The 23,512-nt window shown below is 39.1% G+C and overlaps 1 protein-coding gene across 3 annotated transcripts in view; it reads right to left on the reverse strand.

Moving 5' to 3' along the window:
- The window catches only part of grid1b (glutamate receptor, ionotropic, delta 1b), a 705,375-nt gene that overhangs the window by 265,887 nt on the left and 415,976 nt on the right, over window positions 1–23,512 (reverse strand). The window contains exon 1 of one of the 3 annotated variants that reach the window (XM_047377000.1): window positions 22,077–22,207. The exons of the other annotated variants lie outside the window; for them this stretch is intronic. Coding sequence (XP_047232956.1) covers window positions 22,077–22,086 — 10 coding nt within the window. The 5' untranslated portion in view covers window positions 22,087–22,207. Of the gene's footprint in view, window positions 1–22,076; window positions 22,208–23,512 lie in introns of those variants that run through there. 3 annotated transcript variants of the gene reach the window in all.

A 23,512-nucleotide genomic window follows, 5' to 3' on the forward strand; every position in this document is an offset into this window, starting at 1 on the left:
AGGATGAACCACATCCAACAGGATTAACTGTGGACGAAAGAGGAAGCTGTCTGAAAGGGATGTTCGGGTGCTAACCCGGATTGTATCCAAAAAGCATAAAACCACAGCTGCCCAAATCACGGCAGAATTAAATGTGCACCTCAACTCTCCTGTTTCCATCAGAACTGTCCGTCGGGAGCTCCACTGGGTCAATATACACGGCCGGGCTGCTATAGCCAAACGTTTGGTCACTCATGCCAATGCCAAACGTCAGTTTCAATGGTGCAAGGAGCGCAAATCTTGGGCTGTGGACAATGTGAAATATGTATTGCTCTCTGATGAGTCCACCTTTACTGTTTTCCCCACATCCGGGAGAGTTACGGTGTGGAGAAGCCCCAAAGAAGCATACCACCCAGACTGTTGCATGCCCAGAGTGAAGCATGGGGATGGATTAGTGATAGTTTGGGCTGCCATATCATGGCATTCCCTTGGCCCAATACTTGTGCTAGATGGGCGCGTCACTGCCAAGGACTACCGAACCATTCTTGAGGACCATGTGCATCCAATGGTTCAAACATCATATCCTGAAGGCGGTGCCATGTATCAGGATGACAATGCACCAATACACACAGTAAGACTGGTGAAAGATTGGTTTGATGAACATGAAAGTGAAGTTGAACATCTCCCATGGCCTGCACAGTCACCAGATCTAAATATTATTGAGCCACTTTGGGGTGTTTTGGAGGAGCGAGTCAGGAAATGTTTTCCTCCACCAGTATCACATAGTGACCAGGCCACTATCCTGCAAGAAGAATGGCTTAAAATCCCTCTGACCACTGTGACTTGTATATGTCATTCCCAAGACGAATTGACGCTACATTGGCTGCCAAAGGAGGTCCAACACCATACTAATAAATTATTGTGGTCTAAAACCACGTGTTTCAGTTTCATTGTCCAACCCCTGTATGTCCCCTAACTAGGAATTGACCCCGGACAATGGAGCAGAGAGTGCGGAATCTTAACCACTAGAACACCAAGGAACACTAGCAACGTGATTTCCCCTGATGCATAATATACAAGGGCACATTCACAGGGCACAGATGAAGCTGGTGAGTGATAAAAGCAACAACAGTTTTATACAAGTTGTGTTGAACATTTTCTATCCATTCCAATATTTCCCTCTTTCTTGCCGATTCAAAAGCAAAGCAGAGACTCAAATTGAGTAGTAAAGCACACGCAATGAGATTCCAGAACAACTAAATGTGACTGGGAATCAGCAGCGTTGTGCTGTTCAAAATATTCCAAGTCACACGCAAACCGGCTAACTAGTTCATGAACCAGTCACGATGTACAGCCAGCTCCCAAGGCCTCGAACATCCCACATATGTCATTGACACAAGCCTCGATACGCGCTTCACAAAACACTGCCTGGATTACTCGACACACTTTGAAGCATCGGTGCACTGGACACATCACCAGTTTTAAGATGTTATAATTTCAGTGTTAGATCACCCTCTATCAATTTAGAGCACAATTTAAATTTTTGTTCATCAAGGAGGGAAACTGTCCTAGTAACACCCAAAGTATGATCATGTATGTCAAGGCAATACATTTTTGTAAAACAGTTATCTGTGATTTCTCTTGGATTAAGAAATATCTTCATCAATATCCTGCTACCCAACATTCTGCAACTTGGGCCATCATGGATGGTTGCAAGCCAATGACAAGATAATGCTTCTCTTTAAGATGGGAAATCTTTGGAAACCCATAGCAGTTTATATGCCTACAGACGCTCAAAACACTAGTCGGCTGGTTATGTTATGCCTATCAATGTTGTGTGAGGCTTACAAAAATCTCTGAAATACTTGGGAAAAAAACCCATAAACTGCAGCATCAATCTTTCTACATAGATCCAGGTAGTTACATGGCTGCTAGTGCCAATACCAACACATGTCAGGTAATTAAGTAGTATGTTCCCAATCATGGCACTGTACTAGTTGGTGGACACCCACTCGGCCAATTTGCAATGCCCACACATCGCAGTTAACTTGGTAACATGTTTCCCCTCATGGCAGCATATTTGTTGGGGCTTGGTCCATTTTGCCAGTATCTAAGGCCCACACATAGCAGAACTTCTACAATGACGCTTAGGCTATGAACATTTTAGGCTCCTGATCTTTGGAGTGATGACACGTTGAACAACGCAGCCATGGAGTGATGAGATCAAAGCTTAGACGGCAAACTCAAAAATATACTATATTAACTGATACATGTGTTTGAACAGTTTCACATAAGTTGTCTGACTGACTGACTGACTGACTTCAATAAATACGCCAGGCTGCTCAGAAATCAGACAGGATCAGTATTTTCCCAGGTTCCACCACTAACTCTCAACTGGACTGAGATTTGCGTCCATGTTCCCCTCTACCTTTAGAAGCCCTTCCAAACCACAAAGTCACAATCAAACCCTTCTTATAACTGCTTTACAGCATTTTCCATTCTTCCACTGGTATTTTGATTGTTTATTTTTGGTGATGAGCTCCAAGTCTTTGAGGTTAGAAGGCCTTCTTGCCATCACCCTAATCTTTAGTTCCCTCTACAGATTCTCAATCCAAATTAAGATGGGACTCTGACTGGGTCACACCAAAAACATTTATATTACTTCCAGTCAGACAAAACGTTGCTAAAATCAAAAGTTCACACTGCCAGGAGTATTAATAACCTTGGGCTTAACTGTTTTTTTCTTGTTTGAATACATGACTTAAAATAGATGACATGTTAAGTACAGATAGACATTTTGATCAGAAAAAACACAAAAGCATAGTAAGTCAGCTTTAGATAACAATCTCAATGTCCTTTCTAGGGAAATAAAGGTGATAGGGGCAAGTATTTGATGGCCATATTTTTCCATATGAAACAGATCATTCAGTGATGTTGTGTTGTGTAATGATTGGTTTTTAGTTGGACCCAAATGCTGGCAGAGCCAGAAGCAGCGAGGTTGAATGAAGAGTTTTTTTAATAATGGAAAAATAAGGACTTACAAGTCCATTATGAAGGGAACAAGACATCGACCCAGCGTGGGTAACAGGCAGAGAAACGGAGCAATATGGAGCAGACAGGGAAACAGAAGAATTCTGCAATCAATGAAAACAATCAGATAGTTTATATACACGGGGGAGAAGTGAGGAGAAAGGCATGGCAAGCAGGTGAGAGTAAGGTAGAGATGAGGAACAGCCGTGACCAATGAAGGGAGAGGACGATGAGGGAGGAGGAGCACCAAAGAGGACCACAGGGAAGAAATAACATAATGATAATAATAGTAATATCTAAATCCAACAACACACAAAAATAAGCTATGAACCTAATAAACAACAAACAAAACTAACGCTTCATCAACAGATAAGTTACACCTTGATGTAACAAAAGTAATTGCCCCCTATAGGATAAAAAAAAAATTTCAGTCAATTTTTCCAGTCTTTCAAATCAAATCAACTTTGGTATCAGACAAAGATTAGCAAAGTGAATACCAGTTTGGAATAAAGATTTCATTTGTTAATAGAGACAAAAGGTTATCCACACCAGCATAGCCTTATTTAAAGAAGTTCTTCTCTTCGAAGCTAATAAATGGTTGTGCCAACAAGCATTTGTGATAGCTAGCAAGTCTTTCAGTTTATGCTTTCTTTGAGTCGATCAGATGTAGACCTTCTGGTGTGCTTTGGGTAACCCATGTGCTTGAGCTTAATATATCAAACTAATGGCTACTCATTCTCTTTCAGGTATTTTGTCTCATCAGTCCTCAGAATACTTTGCCAAAAGTCTTGTGGATCACAAGATGTTTTTTTGGCAAATGTATGATGTGTTCTTTTCCCGCGGGACTGGTCCTTGGAACTCTCTAATGGATTTTTTTCATTGTCTCTTTCCTATTGCTGAATTATGAACTCTGACCTTGACTAAGGGGAAATGAGGCCTGCAAGACTTTAGATGTTGTTCTGGGTTCTTTCGTGATTTCCCTGAAGAGTTGTTGATGCGCTCTTGGAGTAATTTTTGTAAGCCAGCCACTCCTGGGAAGGTTCTTATTGTTTCATCTTTTGCAGATTGTGGTTAATGGCTGTGGTTTGTTGGAGTCTCAACACTTTAAAATGGCTTTCTATCCCTTTTCAAAAGTCAGATGTCAATGATTTCTCAATTATTCTTGAATGGAAATAGCGTTTGAAAACTGCTTCTTGTAATAACTCGGATTATTATATATCATTATATAAATTATATAATGATATATTTATATTGATCGCTTAAGTGTAACAGAAACAACAACAACAAAAAAACAACAAAAATTTACAGCATTTTATGTTTCTTCTCCAGATTCTAGAGAATAATGCCATAAAGCCTAACCTGCCTCATTTTAGGGGAAACAAACTTTTACAACACATCACAAGTTAATCGGTTTCGTCTTTTTTCTTTTCTGCTTCATCTGAAGTAACATAACCTAATGAATAAAACCTCAATCATTCAACAACAGCTTTAAAATACGGGTTTAAAATTGGCTTCTGAAAGGCTGGCAGAGTTCAGGGTAATAAAGGACCTGTTTTCTTTAAACCTAGAAATCAGTACACCTTCGATTTCTTTCCACACTCCCAGAAAAAAGCTGAGCTGGACTTCCAGCGAACAAATTCTGATGAACCTTCTTTGAGAACACATAGCAAGTCCCATACCAGATGCGGCTGTCAGTTTTCTACACAGTGGGACATATAAATGATCAAACAATAAAAAAACAGACACGCATAGTGTTGATAGGAAAAAAAACAACAGATTAAAAATAACCATGCCAAAAGACTAGAAACATATTTAATATATTGATAAGCATGGTGAAACCTCTAAGTGGTTTGTCAGCTTGGTTATGTTTGTAACACTAAACGAGTTTTTAAACAGATAATAAAATCACTGAGCAGCTAATTAATCAGCAAAGAAGGCAGCTAACTGAGAAACACAGCAACGTGTTAATGAAGCAATCAAACCTATCAATATTTAATCAGCAATAACAAGGCTAACGAACTGACTCCTTGACAATATGACAAACTCATCCAGGTGCATCATTTAAGCAGATCCCATCTGAGCATCTTTGATGGGTCTCACTACTGTGTTTGTTCTCCCACTGTGGGACAACTTCGTGTCATCGTGTCAGTTCAGGATAAATCGTTGGGATCTATAGGAATGACCCCTGACTCCTTATGTTTCCTCTATCAAACTGGAATTCAGTTTTTTTCTGAAAATCTAAACAAGGACATCTCTAAAATTCTAATGATCAAAACCTAAGCAGAACAGAGCTTCAGCAACAGTTTTAGTATTTATTCTGGTATTAAAACATGTAAATGTTCCCAATTTATGAACTGTCCATAGGGTACAGGGTAGTTTGTCAGGGTAGTTTACCCCCCTTCATTTGTACTGCATCTGCCACGGTAAAATCGGATTACCAGGGTAGAAATTTAGACCAGTAGAATAGACTGGTAAGGGGATAGTACTTTTTGATGTACCCTGAATCTTCAAGGTGGAGAGGTACAGAGCTTTAAGGGACTTTACAGAAGTTAGAGTGAAGATGTGAAAGAATCTTCACTTACAGTTTAATAGGTTTTTTCCCTTCTCTCCCCCAGGTGGCTGATAACAATGTCTTCATTAACACAATTCATAAAAAAAAAAAAAAAATCAGGTTCAAACTGCCACAAGGAAATAGTTTTTATTCTTGAATCATTGATGAACAGACTAGTGATCTTTTGTTCTGATTTATTTGTTTCTTGGCACATTCTGAAATGGTGAGTTGTAATCTCTGCTGACTTCATAGAAGAAAGAATTTGATTGTTGTGTTTATATGGTGGTGTGGTCTGGTTGCTGCTCAAATGTAGATGAGAGGTGTTGGAGTAGATCAGGAAACAGTAGCAGGTCAGGGGGCGTTTGGCACAAGCTTTGGTGCGTTTCTGATAAGTCTCCGTGTCTTTAATTAGTAACATGCTGAGGACCAGGGGCAGAGACCAGGGGAGAGTCGGAAGTGTGGATGGCAGGCACTATCCACAAAATTACCAGACATACCAAAACAATTTATAAATAAACAATCAACTGCCAAAAGCTGTCTGGGGTTATTTGTGGGAAGGAACCTAGTAGAACAGGCTACAGTTTGCAAACAAGTACTCCCGCAGAATAACAGGGTATGTCTGTAGTCATAACTTGGATAAACAGCTCTGAAGACAACATGCACAGAAACAACCCAGAGGAGATTTAGTGTTTTCCCACTTATAGTTCAGTTACTTTGGTCTGAATCAGTTAATGAGTGATGAATTTGTTAACTTGTGACTTTTTCTGGTGGTTCGGTTTCTTTTCAGACAGAGAAAACTCCAAGCAAACCAAAACCTGTTACTACTAATCCCACATAAAAATGCAGTGTGTTTATTGTTCAGATGCATCTGGGGCAGACGCACCAAATATAAATACAGGAAGAAATTGTAAAAATGGTTAATAGCCTGCAATTATAAAGCACTTTATCAAGTCCAAGGATTCCAAATCGGTTCACACTACAATCAATCATCCACCCAATTATGGACACATTCACACACTGACAGTGGTAGGCTACACTGTAGCCACAGCTTCCCTGGGGCAGACTGAAAGAAGTGGGGCTGCCATACAATCAGCGTCACCAGGCCCTGTGACCGCCATCAGCAGGCAAGGCAGGTGAAGTGTCTTGCCCAAGAACACAATGACTGAGACAGATGGAGCAGGGGTTCTAGTCGGCAAGACGAACCCCTACCACTTGAGCTACCATCGCTAACACGTAATTTCTACATGTTAGCTTGGTGCTGCTCCAAGCTAAAGTGTAGAAATGTAGTACAATTGGTGTTAAAGGAGAAACTACACCATTTAAACAGAACAGGGAACGGTAGTTTCAACGGTTTTAATGTAAACCACACCAACAACAATGGTAAGCCATCAATCAAAGACCACAAGCACTCCCTTTAAGTGCTCATTGCTCCAATCTATCCTGGGGAACTTGGGTAAAAGTAAAGAGAAAGATCTTTTGAAATATAAGACTGTCCAACAAAAAGTGACTTATTGTCTCAACAATGAATACAAGTTTTTGAAATCACTTATATGAAGGAACCCAACAGATGCAGGAAAGCTGTAAAACTGAGTGCAAAGAAAGCACATGCACAGCCTCTAGGCCTTGACAGACAAGTTATCTGTGTGCGGGCAGATGTTTAATGTCACAATCACAATTTTCTGCTCAAATTCTGCTGACTCGAACAGAAGCTGTGGAACCAGGTGGGTCTGAAACCAAGGGTCTGTGTCAGCACAGAATAAATGACTCATAAAGTTTTCATCTCTTCATCTTCTCTTTATTGTCAGGCTTTGATGGTTGTTGAAAATGCTGCTTTGTCGGCGAGCCTTTTCTAAACATATTAAAGAGAACCTCTTTTTTTAAGAAAGATGATCAAACATAATAATTCGAACGACTTTGCACAAATCACCAAAACAACAATTCAGAACAATGGACTGGGTTTTCTTAGACATACATTTACACAATAGGCATTTTATACTGAATTTGAAAGTATTGTAATTTGGTGTAATGTAATTCAGTTTTGTTGTAATAATTTGGCAATTTTAAACTGGTACCATATAATTTTACTAAGATGACCTGAATTTAATTGCAAGCCATAAGGAAGAGACTTCCAATCCTGCCTTGTTGACTGGATTTGGTTTTCCAGTTCCAGAAATAAAGGTCATTCTCTGAAGAAGTTATCCTGTTTTAAATATTTTACCTGCAAAAGAAAAATAAAATGTTTTGCAAACAATCAATTGAATATTTAGCACAAAATATACAAGATTAAAGGTAATGCTTAGAAGTATTGCAACATATGCAGGTACGTCAGCTGGACATCACATGCATAAACACCATCATTTGTTCTAGTGCATAATCGTACATGTGGCCTCTCTTCATCTGCTAAATGGACCAAGTTGTAGCAGATAACTCGGAAACTCTGCAGCTTAATCTCCATAAATGTAACTTTTCCACATTAGCAGACGAGCGATGGACCAAACAGCTCATTAGGCAAAGAACTGACCAACAAAGCTGCCGACCATCTGGTCAGCTGACTCGCTTGTATTTCAGAATGAGATCTACCGTGTACCCTGTCAGTGTGTGGGAGTTATTTACTGAGGGTGTTAGCGGAGCCCGAGTCCCCAGAAGCTTCACTGGATAAATCTGCTTTAAGATGACTCATCAAATGGGTGTGTGTTAGAGAGGGCATGCTCGCCTTGCAGCATCACAGCCGGGCCCGGCTCTGTGTGTGTGTGTCTGTTTGTTTGGCAGGTGAAGCAGAAGGAGATGAATTGTGCCCTGTGCCTCAGAGAACTGTTTAATAAACATTTGTATTAGCTCCTTTCACACCGCTGCTGTGTACAAGGCAGGCGGTGGTGTGTGAACGCAGCTTCATCGGCAGCAAATCCCCATCACACGCTGCAGCCAGGGCACCACTGGGGAATGTCGGCCAAATCTGAGCAACAAGATTTAATATACCTCCAAGGCCAATAATGACTTAAAGCAAGAGAAGAACCACATTATGAGATACTAACTGCACAATCTGCAGATTTTCTGCTCATATTTATCATGTTCAGGATACAGAACAAACAACAGGATAAAACCTATCTGAAATGAAGCAATTAAGGAAGAGTTTATAGACAAATCAGGGTCTGAAAAACTGTTTTGCCAGACAAATCGTTTAAAGACTAAAATGCTAAACCTTCAGAGTTTATAGGAAAGCTTTGTTGGTGTGCTTATGTTTTAGAGTTTCAGGCCAGTCAACCACTTAGTGCCTAAGTCTCTTGGACAACATTATGACAAGGTTCATTTTATCTTCCTCTAGAATTATTCTAAATTTTTTTCAAAACTGTGAAGGTTATAGGTATGCTATGTAGACCAACACAATATAGCGCACAATTGTGAAGTGGAGGGAAAATGATGCATGGCATTTAAAATCTTTTACAAATAAAAATCCAGTTTGCAAGCAATTGTATTCAGCCCCCAAAGTTAACACCCAGTAGAACAATCTTTCCCAGTCTCAAGTCTTTTGGAGCATACTGAAGGACTGTCCTCTATTTATCTCCCACCATTTCCTCATCTACTCTGAAAAAGTATCCCAACAGCAAGATGCTGCCAACACCATGTTTCATGTTCAAGATGCTTTCATCCACATATAATGTCCAATGTTCAATGCTGGTCTCATAGATGTATTGATTTTCCAAAGTCATTTTGTAATTGTTTTTAATAATCATGACTTATTTTACAATCAAAATAATTGTGATTAGATATATTTTTTTCATAATAAAGCAGCCATGGTTGCATGGGTGGTCTTTAAATTCACCTTTTAATCTAAAGTATTCCGCACATCTTGGTGGGCTAATCAGCTCCACAAATGATCAGCACCACTACATGTAACACTATTAACAGTCAGTCTGGGTGCTGTTTACCTGCAATTCCTACACACAAAGTTAGTCAGGGACTAAATGAGGGTAATAATCTTGAAATCACATCTGTTCCTCATTGGGCCGGCCAGGCGAATATCAAGGCAAAAGAGTCGATCAGAAAGAAAAACAGCTGTCGAATGTAGAGGGAAAATAAGCAATCAGCAAAGAGGATTTCCATTTGGCCATGTTGGGGACAGATTTACTGGCCCCGCCTCCGCATGCCCCAGCCTGTTCATCATCAAACGGCAGCCATATTGGCAAGGAAAGCCTCGCATCGGGTGGTCGCACCCGTTGTTGTGAAAATCTCCTCAAGCAAATGATTAAGCTATCAGGAATCACAAACAATCATTAATTAACTGCCTGAACTTTAAGTGAAGCTTGTTGTAGAACTTAGAGCAGATGGCTCATAAAGCATAACCTTCATATAAAGGTCAACGGCATAAAATATTTTCAAAAATCAACCAATCACGATTAATAAGCCATTTCCTGTCTGATGGAACTGGCTGCTTTGTCATGTTAAATAAGATTGACAGCATTTAATTACAGCTTTATGTTAATCTGCTCATTATGAGGCAACTTGCTGATAGTTTTGCAGCTCAGACTTAAATAAAACGGACACACATTTTATTTAATGCTCAGTGAGAAACACTTTTCTCTACATCTTCTGTTGGTGGAAAACCAGCAGTCACTTTTTATAGATTAACCCACACAAATTAAAACAGAAGCATACACTTAAAATGCTGTCAATCCAAAGCTAATTAGTTTAGACAGTATTTATTTAATTATGATAGTATTTTCAGTGACAGGAAAATGATCAAAACCTGCTGACTTTGTCTGCAAAAGCTTGCAAACAGACTGAAACATTTGCACATCGATTCAGTTTAAAGATGTTTATCTAAAAACAATGGGACACATTATAAAGTGCATCCAGTAGTCAGCCATAGTAAACAGAATCAGAACCATCTTAAGGTACAACAGAATTGTTCAAACCATTGATTCGCACAAAAAAATAATGGTCAAAATTAACATGTTCAACATCTGCTAGAAGATGCTTCTTTAATTTCGGGCTCTCCGTCAGGTGTCAAATCTAATGCCTGCAGCATCAAGAAAAAATACATGCTGTATATTTTATAGAAAAATATGTAGCCACACACGTTTAGGGGATTTAAAAACAAGACCATATAGGACTTTTTTTCAGTATAGTTTGAATCATGTCTTTATATTAACAAATCCAACTTTTTGTTTACATTTACAACTATATAGTACCAAGGCCAGAAATGTATAGTTTGGATTTTTATCCATCCAGCCACCTGTCCATCAATCATTCACTTATCTGAGGACGGGTCACAGAGCTAAAAGATCTAAGAAGCCCAAATATTTCACTCTGAGGCAACATATTCTGAGTAAGACTAAAGTTCTTTGGTCAGAATGTATAGATATGTCTTTTCAAGACGTTTGGGGGTCTGCTTCCAGTGTGACATACCCAAAGAATCTTTGAGGGAAGTCATTCAGGAACCATTTTAATTAGATGAACCACTTCACCTGACAACTTGCTATGTAGAGAAGCAGTCCCTCTACTTCAAGATCACCCCAATGACCTTTTATTAACAAAGATGGAGCAGTAAATCCAGACTTTAACCTTTGGGCTCAGCTGTTTCTTCACCACAACAGACCAGAGCAACACTTAACTGGCCATTTCCTGCTCCATCATGCCATCACTCAGGAACAAGACACCAAGATAACTGAACAACTGTTTAAAGCAGAGCCTTGTCACTGGCACAGATGAAGCATTCCCGCTCTTCTCATCGGGAAACTCAGACTTGGAGGACCTTACTCTCATCCGAACTATTTAAAACACATTGAAGGCGGGCTTGAAAAGGTCGACAGAATTACATCTTCCAAAAAAAGCAAAGATAAGAGCCTTTGTGATTTTCAAACATCTAAAGATCAAAAATAGGGTTGTCACAAGAGGCAAGTCTGGAAGAGTCCGACCCAAACTGAGAAAGAGTTCACATTTGTGCTGGAAATGTGGACACTTTGGTTAACTAGGGACCAGAAAGCCTGTAAAAGCATCCCACAGCCCTAAGCTGCTAGCATGAGCTGGTCTGCTCATTTTCTTAATGCAGAACAATGCCAAAATATTTATGTATTCACTGTATAGTACATCATAATCTTTACATTTGTTAAAAATAATTATTTCTCAACATGAGCTGATTGAACAAATGCGCATATTAAAGGTTGGATGTTATAATTTTTCTGTGAGACATTGTACTGCTGCAGTAAAAGATTGGTTTTTATTTTATTTTAACTTGTTTCTAGTTGCATGAAAAGCTAAATATTGGAGTGAAGCCTCCAATGTTTGACTCATCCTTACTGGCTTAAATGACGTTAACATGACTTTTTGTAAAGTTTTCTCCTCCATCCAGCAGAATCTACTAACCACTGTAAGCTAAAAACCAAATCAGAGTAACACCGCATTGTTGAGTCATCTTTAAAACAACAGGAGTCCATAATCATTTCTTCTGAGCAGCTTCTGACAAACAGAAAAACTGTCAGCAATGACTCAAACTCTTCGTTTCTAAGCTGAGAACACATTTTGAAGAAAAAAATATCATTACAGTTAGTGGCAGTCTGTTTTCTACCACCTTGTTATGATGGAGGTTGAGTGTAATTTATTTTTTCATTATACTTATTTGTGTTGTGGTACAAAAGCAAATCGAGCCTGGATTTTTGTTGTCCGTGTAAAAAAAAAAAAAGTGATATGGATGAAGCTATAAAAGTTTTCTGAAAGAATCTTGAGTGAAGGGAACTTCATCAGGAAGCAGAGCGGAACATGAAGCCACGGCGATATGAAAACACTCGCTGTGGCTCAGTGAGCAGAAGAACAAAAACAGAGCTCAGGTTCTGGTCTGTTTACTGTCGGGGATTATCCCTTCTCTCTGCCTCCTCCGCTTCCTCTGGGAAAGTTCTTTACTTGATAACATATGAAGAATAAAAAAGACCCCTGAACTTATCTGAAGGTATTTTTAGGGGAATCGGAAATCTAGAAGCCAAACCTGGATAAGTGTTGCTGCAGAAATTATCAAATATTTCCTATTCTGAGATCTTAAGTTTGAGCCAGGAAAAGAATGCGTAATAAAGGTGAACTGATATGGACCGGACTCAAGTTCAAAAATACAAATGACTTAATATAGTTCTTAACTTTGCCCAGTTGTGTAATAATGCAGTGTTTTTTTTTTTTTTTTGTGTTTAAGAACTAATGCCAGAGAAACTTTCTAAGAGATACTGCAATGTTTGGGCTCAGAACTGTTAAAGGTCACATCAATGATTTCAAAATTGTCTTGCAGCAAGAAGATACTGGATGGGAATCAAAGCCAGAGACTTTCAATGTAAGACCTATGGTGACATATTTCAGGTTTTGTTTTTTACATTTTTAATTTTATGCTGAATGTTTGTGTATTTTACGTATTGACACAACAGACCCCAAAGATATGTTCAATTTATTTGTAACATTGTAAAACAAAAAACAAAAAAAACAAAAAAACTCTTGACTTTATATTCACCTCATATGCTTTAATGTCTGAGATTAAAACTATGTCCTGCAAGTTTTCCTTAAAATTTATCAGAGATTTATTTACGTTCATTTGCATATGATTAATGTCGGTACACATTTTGTAAATCATCCCTAAAGGTTATTGGTTTAATCAAGTATTAAACAAGGAAAATAACACTTTCACGGCAATTTACCTGCCATTAAAGGTAGAAAAGAAAATCAAGATGATAAGGGGTATTTTTCGGAGTGAGGTTAACCATAAAGGAGCTGTCTTTCTGTAACGAAAAAATATTTTTGATGACTTTGTAAAAATAGTCAAAGGGAGGTTAATGCCTAAATATAAAACATGTTTGAAACGTTCAGAAAGTGATTTGAAATTCTTCAGACATGCAGAAGAAAAATCTGCTCAAATCAGGGAAAAATCTACTTCTTGGATATAAAGAAAAGTATTAATGTAGCACAAACTTAACGCACTGAAAATAGGAAGATGGAGCATGGTGGTGGTTGTATGATGCTTGTGAGAAATGTGTATCAGTTGAGATATTAGCCCCCGTCAGACATTGAGCACCTAATACACTTTCCAGTCAGGCACGATGGGTCTTCCTGCTAACTGCTATATGGAACAAGAACAAATGAGAGGTTGGGTTAACCTGCTGTTTCTAAGCTGCCAAAGGATGCAATCACAGTAAACATACAGCAGAGACCTGAGTAGAACGTCTTTAGGTAAAATAAACTCTATAAAGCTTAAAGCTCAGGTAGACTGATAATCTGACTTAATGATTGCTTTTACCACCTGGAGAATACAGCTGTTATGTCATGGACACTTTACCAATACCACTTTACCGTTACAGCAATACATTATTGCTTTTGTGTGTTATTTTAAAACTTTCTGTGTACAGTAGGAAATACATTTTCTGTATTTTTACAGCTAGGAGGCGGCAGGACCACCTTGCACTGAAAGGACCCAGCCTTCTACTACTTTGGCTGAGGCTATATCCTCTTCTTCAAGGTGAGAAATCTATTTTGCAAACTATTATGGTTACAAAATAAGCATGGCGTGTCATTACAGTGTTACCATTGTGTTCCTAAGCTTATTATAAGTCAGTGTCAAATGCAACTTCATTTTCAGCGTGTAACTTAGATAAATGTAGTCTTCAGCATTTATCTTTCTGTTTCTGCAGTGACGATTGTGCAGAAAATTAAGATAAGAAGTAAGAGCCACCTGCCCGTAAGCTACATAGTGCCTCAAGGCCCATAAAATGCAAGGAAGCGTTTGTCCTAAGAAAAAGGAGCAGCTCATCCAAGCCAACAAAGAAAGGTAAACTACCTTGAGGCAGGTGAGTCAGGCTACCTCTAGATCTGGTAATGACAACGAGAACAAATGGTACTCTCCAAGTGTGCCTGACATTGAGGCACAAACTTCTACATTTACCCCGAGGCATCCTCCAGGACCTAGACTTGACACCACAAAAGCATGGTCAGCTCTGACCCTGTTGAAGCTGTTTTTTAGTGCAGGCATCATCCGGAACACTATCAATAACAATTCGAATGCGCAATGTAGAACTTCAGCTGGCAAGAAATTCATGTGGTCACCAAGTTTGTTTACTTAGATTTTATCAGTAATTGTTCTTGTACTTTTGTTTATTGTATTTTTTTATTGATAATTGTTTTTTGCACATTTATTTAGATTGTTTTTCACTGCTAATTATTTTTTTCAATAAAATTCCTCCAGTTGGAGACAGAGGATACAATTTAGATCGATTTCTTTTCATTAAAATAATTTTATGCTGTGCACAATTGTACATTTTTTCTGATATACAAGGTAAATGTCATACGCAGGAGTCCTACAGTGGAAATCAGTACTTTTATTTGACCAGATTCCCGTTTATGAGATAAAAACAGCATTCAGCACACATCTGGCAAAATTGTACCATAATCCCAGCTCCGCTGGGCACATTGCCCACTAAAACCTTTGTTGAACAAATATGCTTTAGCAGATTCAGTCCAAATTTGCTGCATACAACATGGGGCTCTCTTTGGATTTCTAAACGATTTTCAAGGTGTTTTGCAAAAAATTGTATTCTTTTCTTTGTTTAATCACAAATAAATCAAACATGGTAACAGTTACAATATTGGTTCCCCTTAAAAGAACATTTGTCCATGTCTTACCTTTAAACAGGTACCAAATGTTTGCATGTAGACCTTATAACTGTGGAGCTATACTTGATTTATTTAAGTTATGTAATTTTAGGTGGAAATTGCTCTAAAACCCCTAAAGGCTTAACAGGTTAATAATCTACAAATCCAAAAGAAACAAAATAAAAGTGTTAAAAAATTAAAAATAGCCACCTAAATCTCTTTACTGCAATGTGTTAAAGTAGACCAACCCCCACGTCTCCATCTCAATTCATGGATAGAGAATATGCCACTTTCTATTCATTTGTCACTTACAAAAAAAAAAGATTTTGGGATCAACAGTTTTCATTATTGAGCTGTATGCACAGAAATATACAGGAAAACTTACACTGGCTTGTAAAAGTATTCATGCCCCTTGAACCTTTCCACATATTGTCACATTGCAACCACAAATATAAATATATTTTATTGGAATTTTATGTGAAAGACCAACACAATGTAGTATACTATTGTTAAGTGGAAAGAAAATTATACATGATTTAATTTTGTTTTTACAAATAAAAAACTGAAAAGTGCAGTGTGTAAAAGTATTCAGCCCTCTTTACTCAAAGTGCAACCGATTGCCTTCAGAAGGTGCCTGATGGTTGCTAATGACTAAATAGAGTCCAGCTGTGTGTAATCTAATCTCAGTACAAATACAGCTGCTCTGTGATGGCCTCAGAGGTTGGTTAAGAGAATATTGGAGCAAACAGCATCATGAAGTCCAAGGAACAAACCAGACAGGTCAGGGATAAAGTTGTGGAGACGTTTAAAGCAGGTTTAGACTATAAAAAGATTTCATCTCTCAGAGCACTATTCAATCCATTGAAATGGAAAGAGAATAACACAACTGTAAACCTACCAAGACAAGGCCGTCCACCTAAACTTACAGGCTGAACAAGGAAAACACTTATCAGAGATTTAGCAAAAATGCCCATGGGGACTTTGCCAAAATGCTAAACGCTATTTGTGGGCGGACAACTAACACTGCACATCACTTCTCCTGTCAACCTCAACCATCGTAGTAAAGACGTATTCCTCCCTGACCTGGCTAAGGGCTTATTTGCTTGAGATCCCAATCCTGTCCACTGACCCAGTCTGGACTCCAGAACAAACCTACATCTGTGAATAAATAACCTGTTTAAACGCTGTCCTGGTTTACTCGTGATTGGGTTTATCAGAGTCTTAAAACTATTAATTATGACAGAACAAGCTGACCATTCTGACTCTGAAGCACAATTACGAGGTGCCATTTCTCATCAGGGAATTTTATTAGGTCAACACGAAACCGTGCTTCACACCTTAGCTCAACAGCAAAACCAGATCCAACAATCTATTTGCACCATGAACAGACAGTTGCAATAATTAGTAACCAGAATTCCTGTGATTTCAACTAATCGGGAACTTTCTCCTCTGCCTCCTGCTCCGGTCGTGTCCACCCATGCCTTGAATCGTAGTTCTATCCGAGAGGTAATTTTTCCTCCTCCCGAACCATTTTCTGGTGACTTGGAGAAAAGTGAGAGAATCCTATTAGTGTTTCCGCTCTTGATGGGTGATCTCTAAGCTCTGTAACCCACAGAACACAAGATTTAGAGCTTATTACATTAGGTAATCATCATGAGATCATTTCTCCCTTTTTAGGAGGATACCCGTGGCTAAAACAGCATAATCCTCACATAAACTGGGTGGATTCCCGCATCAAGGCATGGAGCACTGACTGTCACGCCACCTGTCTTCACTCTGCAATACCTATCTCAAACAATCTGGCCGACGCTTCTAATAATCCTGATTTAACTAATGTCCCTGTAGAATACCACGACCTAGAAAAGGTGTTCAGTAAAGAACTTGCTCTCTCCCTTCCACCCCACCGACCATATGACTGCGCTATAGAACTCCTTCCAGGAGCTCCCCTACCGTCGGGGCATCTTTTTCACTTGTCATGCTCAGAACGAGAAGCTATGGAGAATTATATAAATGACTCTCTCAAGGCTGGCCTTATACGCGCTTCATCATCTCCTGTGGGGGCGTGATTTTTTTTTTTTGTGTCAAAGAAAGATGGAGCTCTGAGACCATGTATTAACTACCGAGCTTTAAATGATATCACTCTTAAGAATAAGTATTCTCTACTATTGCTATCATCAGCTTTTGAATCTGTTCAAGGAGCTAAGATCTTCTCAAAACTGGACTTACGGAACGCCTACCATCTGATCCGATAAAGGAGGGAGACGGGTGGAAGACAGCTTTCAAGACACCTATAGGTCATTTCGAATACCTAGTTATGCCTTTTGGACTAATGCCCCAGCGGTTTTTCAGGCTCTTGTTAATGATGGGCTCAGGGATTTTATCAACTAAATCAGGAGTTAGAAAACACTCTTTGCTGACTGTGTAACCATAACTCCACTACTTGGAGCAAGCATTTGGCCTGGGTTGAATATGCCCACAACAGCCATATCTCTGCAGCTACTGGGTTGTCGCCTTTTGAAGCTTCTTGCGGTTATCAACCCACTCTTTTCCCTGATACATTCCCTGATCGAACCTTTCCTTCAGTCAGAACCTACTTCCGTCAGGGCAAAAGACTGTGGGACCAAACTAAAGCCGCTCTTCAGCGGACCTGAGCTCAGAATAAGCGCTATGCTGACAGGAAGAGGATGCCCGAACCTACATGTTCCCCGGGCCAAGAGGTGTGGCTCGGGGAATAGGTAGGTATGACAAGTTGAGGTATGACAAATTGAGAATCTGTGGCAAGATCTGAAAACTGCTGTTCACAAATGCTCTCCATTTAATCTGACTGAGCTTGAGCTGTTTTGCAAAGAAGAATGGGCAAAACTTTCAGTCACTAGCTGTGCAAAGCTGGTAGAGACACACCCTGAAAGAAAGGTGGGTCCACAAAGTATTGACTCAGGGGGGCTGAATACTTTTGCACAATGTCCTTTTCAGTTTTTTATTTGTAAAAACAAGAAACAAACAAAGAAAAAAAAAATCTGGTATAATTTCCATTCCACTTAATTGTATACTACATTGTGTTGGTCTTTCACATAAAATTCCAATAAAATATATTTATATTTGTGGTTGTAATGTGATAATATGTGGAAATGTTCAAGGGGTATGAATACTTTAACAAGCCACTGTATGTAAAATGATAAAACAAACAAAAAAAAAAACCTTACGGGTTTGTACATTTTTTTACTCCCTCAGAGTTTCTGATTCTGACACAAAACCAACAGTTTGAGAAATTAGACCTCAGCTCTGAGACCTCAATCTACTTTCTCAGCCTCCAAACTACTTTGAGCAGTAGTAGACTAATGCGGCAAAAAGCCAACTTTGTAACACATCAATTAGTGCCACAACATTTACTTCAGGCTTTCAGGCAGGGAAGGAAACATGCCATCAATCCAACAGAAAGCTAGATATTTCATTTGCCTCTGGATTCATTCAACCTTTTATTTCCACTCCAACACTCGGTAATACGTGTCCGCTAAAATTCATCTTTCACCGTTCAACAGGTGATGTTGCAGAATGTTTAGCAACAAAATCTAAACACACTATCTGAGAAATGCTAAATAAATTCACCAATTTCAGAACAGAGTTAGAAGAAAACTGTTCAGACACATTTCAGTTCCTGACTTCAGTCTTAATCTGCTGAGAAGATTGGAGTGCTGAGGTCTGACAATGAGTTGAAGCAAAGCTTTTATTTCTGTTTTAATCCAATTTACCAAAAATATTTAGATGTGTGCAGCCAAAGAGACATGCTAAGAACAGACAGGAAAGAGAATGATGGTAAATGGTATGTTACCTTGTCAGATGGTGTGTCTGAAAGTGGTGAGGAACCACAGAGTCCAAGGTGTTCCAATTTACTCCTCACTAACATCCTCCAGGGAGCTGACATCACCAATGCTACAGACTTAGCAGCGTCCAGTGCCCAACTATTAACCAGAACCAAATGATCGCTTTCAATGCAGACCAGCATTAAATGCGACTCAGTGCTTTTCATAAACATCTGCTATCCTCTATCTCCTCCTTACTGGACCTTCAGCCAGACTGACAGAACATGTTCAGTGATTCCTTTTAGAAAATAACTCCCGCTTTCTATTATTTATTTTACCTGGGTAATAAAAGCAAAATCACAAATTTTTTTTAATTTTTTTTTTATTGGACTGAAAGAGCAATATTTTTACATTAGTCTATTGTGGACGGCATCAGTACACGCCTAAATTCAGCTGCACCTGTATAGTCAGCTCTAAATATTCTACTAAATGACTGAAAGCTCTAAAATATTCCTTTTGGCTTTTTAATGATTTAGTTAAACCATTTATTTTCTAACTCATACAAGGACAAAATAACACATACTGATTCAAAGGTACAACGTCTGGCATCATTCTGTTTGGAAAATTTACTGCACATTAAATTTATGGTACAGATGAGACTTTTAAGCACAGTTCACACATTTTTATGCCATTGCCATTCCAGAAGCTTAATGTTAATCTTCTTGATTCATTCCAAAACCATTCTGAATGTGTCAGAGCACTGTAAGAGGTCTCCAAAGAGTATATGGCAGGACTGTGGGTCTTTACTACAGTAGCATAGCTTCCTCCAGGGAAAACAAACCACTGAGCTCTGAGCTCGTCCACAAAGGAAACGAGCAGCTCCAGGATTGTTTCACAACAATATATGTCGGAAAGCTTATTAACAGAAGACTGAGCGATTTGTGTTCCATTGATTGCTTATTCTACTCCTTGTTGTTACTTCCAACTCATTCAATTGTACACATATGCAATGACGCAGAAACTGGCTGATTCTTATTCAAATTCTTTATGCTTTAATCAGTAAAACAACCACTGGGTGATCTGTACGCACAAAAACCAGCTGTCCCGGTGTGTACCTAAGGCATCACTCTAAATCACTCTGAATCTATGACATTTTCACCTGTTTAACAGCATCATTTGATGATCATTTGGAAGAAATTCAACCTGCCAAAGACTATGATGGTGCACTTCTACACAGCCATCATTGAGTCCATCCTCACCTCCTCCATCACCATCTGGTACGCCGCTGCTACAGCCAAGGATAAGGGCAGGCTGCAGCGTGTCATTCGGTCTACTGAGAAGGTGATTGGCTGCCGTCTACTGTCGCTCCAGGAACTGTACACCTCCAGGACCCTGAAGCGGGCAGGGAAGATTCTGGCTGATCCCTCCCACCCCGGTCACAGACTCTTTGAGACTCTCCCCTCTGGCAGGAGGCTGCGGTCCACCCTGACCAAAACCTCACGCCACAAGAACCGTTTTTTCCCATCTGCCACCAGCCTTGTTAACAAAGACCGGAAACCACCCTGACACTCTCCCTTTCTCCCACACCCCCCTTTTTTTGCTGACAGGACACCTGTAACCTGTAACTCTATGCGTTACATTAACGCTCAGCTTGAACTCCTGCTTTACTTGCACTGCCATACTTGCACACTGATCACCTGCACTGTTGTACCGCTCTCGCATCCTATACTGCTCTACATTTACTCTCACTCACTTAAAACTGTGCACATATATTATATTGTAGATATGTTTATACTGTTCGTTGTATGTCCAAAAACGTACTTGGCAATAAAGCTTTTCTGATTCTGATGCTTAAGGTTCACTAAAACCTTTAAACTGAGAAGCCTGATGGTGAACAACCTAAAGTTGAAATAGCAGCTGTTAAAACACAGAACATAAGTCAATAAAATCTAAAATTTTGGAACAATAAAGTCAGTCTTGTTCACCCTTTAAATCAGAGGGGTCTCTGGCATTGAGACTGTATGGTGAACTCCTTAAAGAAGCACTATACGACTCTAGCATATAATGAACTTTTTTTTAGAGTAAAACAAAGTAAAGAAATTGTTTCTATTTTTAGAAATTAGCACTGTTGAATTTCTGGAGAACCTGTTGCTAAACAGGGAAGATATTTTGCAACTGATGAATTTTTACTTTGTTGCAAAAGAGCTGTTCTTTAAGGCTAAAATGCTGTGGATTCGTTGGGACACAATGCAGGGAGCACACTTTATAATTTTTTTTTTGCTGCAGATTAATAATCTCTGAGGATACTTTATGTTAATATGGTGATATCAGTCTCATGGATGACGTTTCTACAGCACTGATAAGCAGGAAAAGACTTACAGCATCTCTTAGCATTCCATTGTTCTGTGTATTTAAAGACTGGTATGCTAACGGATCATATTTTTAAAATGCAGCTGGGCTTTAATTTGCACTTTCCCAAGCAGCTCTGTCAGACCAAGACATAAGTTTATACACAGACAGTATATCTACAGGTCCTTCTCAAAATATTAGCATATTGTGATAAAGTTCATTATTTTCCATAATGTCATGATGAAAATGTAACATTCATATATTTTAGATTCATTGCACACTAACTGAAATATTTCAGGTCTTTTATTGTCTTAATGCATATGATTTTGGCATACAGCTCATGAAAACCCAAAATTCCTATCTCACTAAATTAGCATATCATTAAAAGGGTCTCTAAACGAGCTATGAACCTAATCATCTGAATCAACGAGTTAACTCTAAACACCTGCAAAAGATTCCTGAGGCCTTTAAAACTCCCAGCCTGGTTCATCACTCAAAACCCCAATCATGGGTAAGACTGCCGACCTGACTGCTGTCTAGAAGGCCACTATTGACACCCTCAAGCAAGAGGGTAAGACACAAAAAGAAATTTCTGAACGAATAGGCTGTTCCCAGAGTGCTGTATCAAGGCACCTCAGTGGGACGTTTGTGGGAAGGAAAAAGTGTGGCAGTGTACACCATAGATCTATCTATCTATGGTGTACATTTGACCCCAAATTGTTTTAACACTGCCAGACAGAACTAAGTCTCACCTTCCTGCATTCCTGTGAAGCAGATGGTTGCTGTTTATGTTTCCTGAGCAGGTGTTCTGTATTACAGACTGTGTGCTGAATCAGAGTACAGCTGATGGGAACATAGTCAGTCACAGAGGAAATGGTGAAACACCAGGTGGTCCAATTACCAATGTGACACACTCGTTCTCCTCAGCAAGACCATCATCTCCCTTGCCTACGTTACCTCCCAGCTACACTAGTTACAAAAGCAAACTTTAGTCTGCACCAAGGAATTTACATGCTAAGATTCAATCCATTCTGCAGGCACAATAATATATTAGATGTGTGCTGATTAATTTGGCATAAACTCACAGTTTACATGACAACTTTTAAAATAGCACGCTCCTATCAATGCAGCTTCTAGACTACCATCTGTCCACCAAAGAAATAACTGTGGACTCAAAACTCTGCCAGTTTGTCAATCATATCCTGTTCATTTTCAGCCTTGCATTAAACCCTCCCGTTACCTTCAGATTTACTAACATTTGTTATCTTTGGTGTCAATTTGACCCCAGAAATTTAAACCACGAAAAATGATTAAAATTAAAATTATCTCCTAAATGTATGTGTCAGGTAAGAAGCTATTTTATTTATCAAGAATAGTAACACATTTTATATTCTAGGTTAATTTCACTCCAGGAAAAACAAACAATTGCTGCCAGCTGCTCCTGCCCTCGTTGGCCCTCCTTTGTTTTTCCATCATCAAAGCGTATGACAAACAAGAAAATATGGAAGGTATGTAGAGGCATGGTTGTTGGAAATATTGCCCTACCAGTGTCAGCAGTCAAATACTTTTGACACTCCTGCCTAAATGATTATCCCAATGTAGGCTTGCAAGTGGGACCGATTTCAAGTCTATTAATTTCAATTGATGGTGTTATGAAGAGCTCAAATGCTTAATTTATGTCCTTACATGGCTGACAGCATATCTGGTGATGCCTGGAACCATTTTAATGATAACAGCAGCAGTAAGCCTGCTCTGTTTTAAAACTAGGGAGACTGACCACAATGACTTTCCATTTTCGGAAAGAGTGTTTGTTGGAAGTTGAGAGACAACAGGAGGGTCACCACTAATTCATTCTCATCAGGATGATGCCTCATAAGCCCTCCTCAATGTTATCCTCTGTGTCACACATGTTCTCTTCTATGGCACCTCTGAGGTCAAAGATTTTGAAAAAACCTCATTTATAGAAAACCTTTTCTTAGAAGTCATTTTCAGTTGAGAAGAGAGCAGTAAGGCAGAGCACCAAATGAGATGGCTCAGGAAGCTTTTGTATGTTAGCCCCACCCCTATGGTGTGTGTGAAGTATCAATATATCCACAGGAAAGACATTTTCACATCAGCTAGAACAATAGAATAATTATTTAGCAACATTAGGACGTGTATTGTACAGTTAATACTTTGCTTATGCTTG

This window comes from Girardinichthys multiradiatus, chromosome 10 (assembly GCF_021462225.1).
Source record: "Girardinichthys multiradiatus isolate DD_20200921_A chromosome 10, DD_fGirMul_XY1, whole genome shotgun sequence".
In the NCBI taxonomy this organism is placed as follows: Eukaryota; Metazoa; Chordata; class Actinopteri; order Cyprinodontiformes; family Goodeidae; genus Girardinichthys; species Girardinichthys multiradiatus.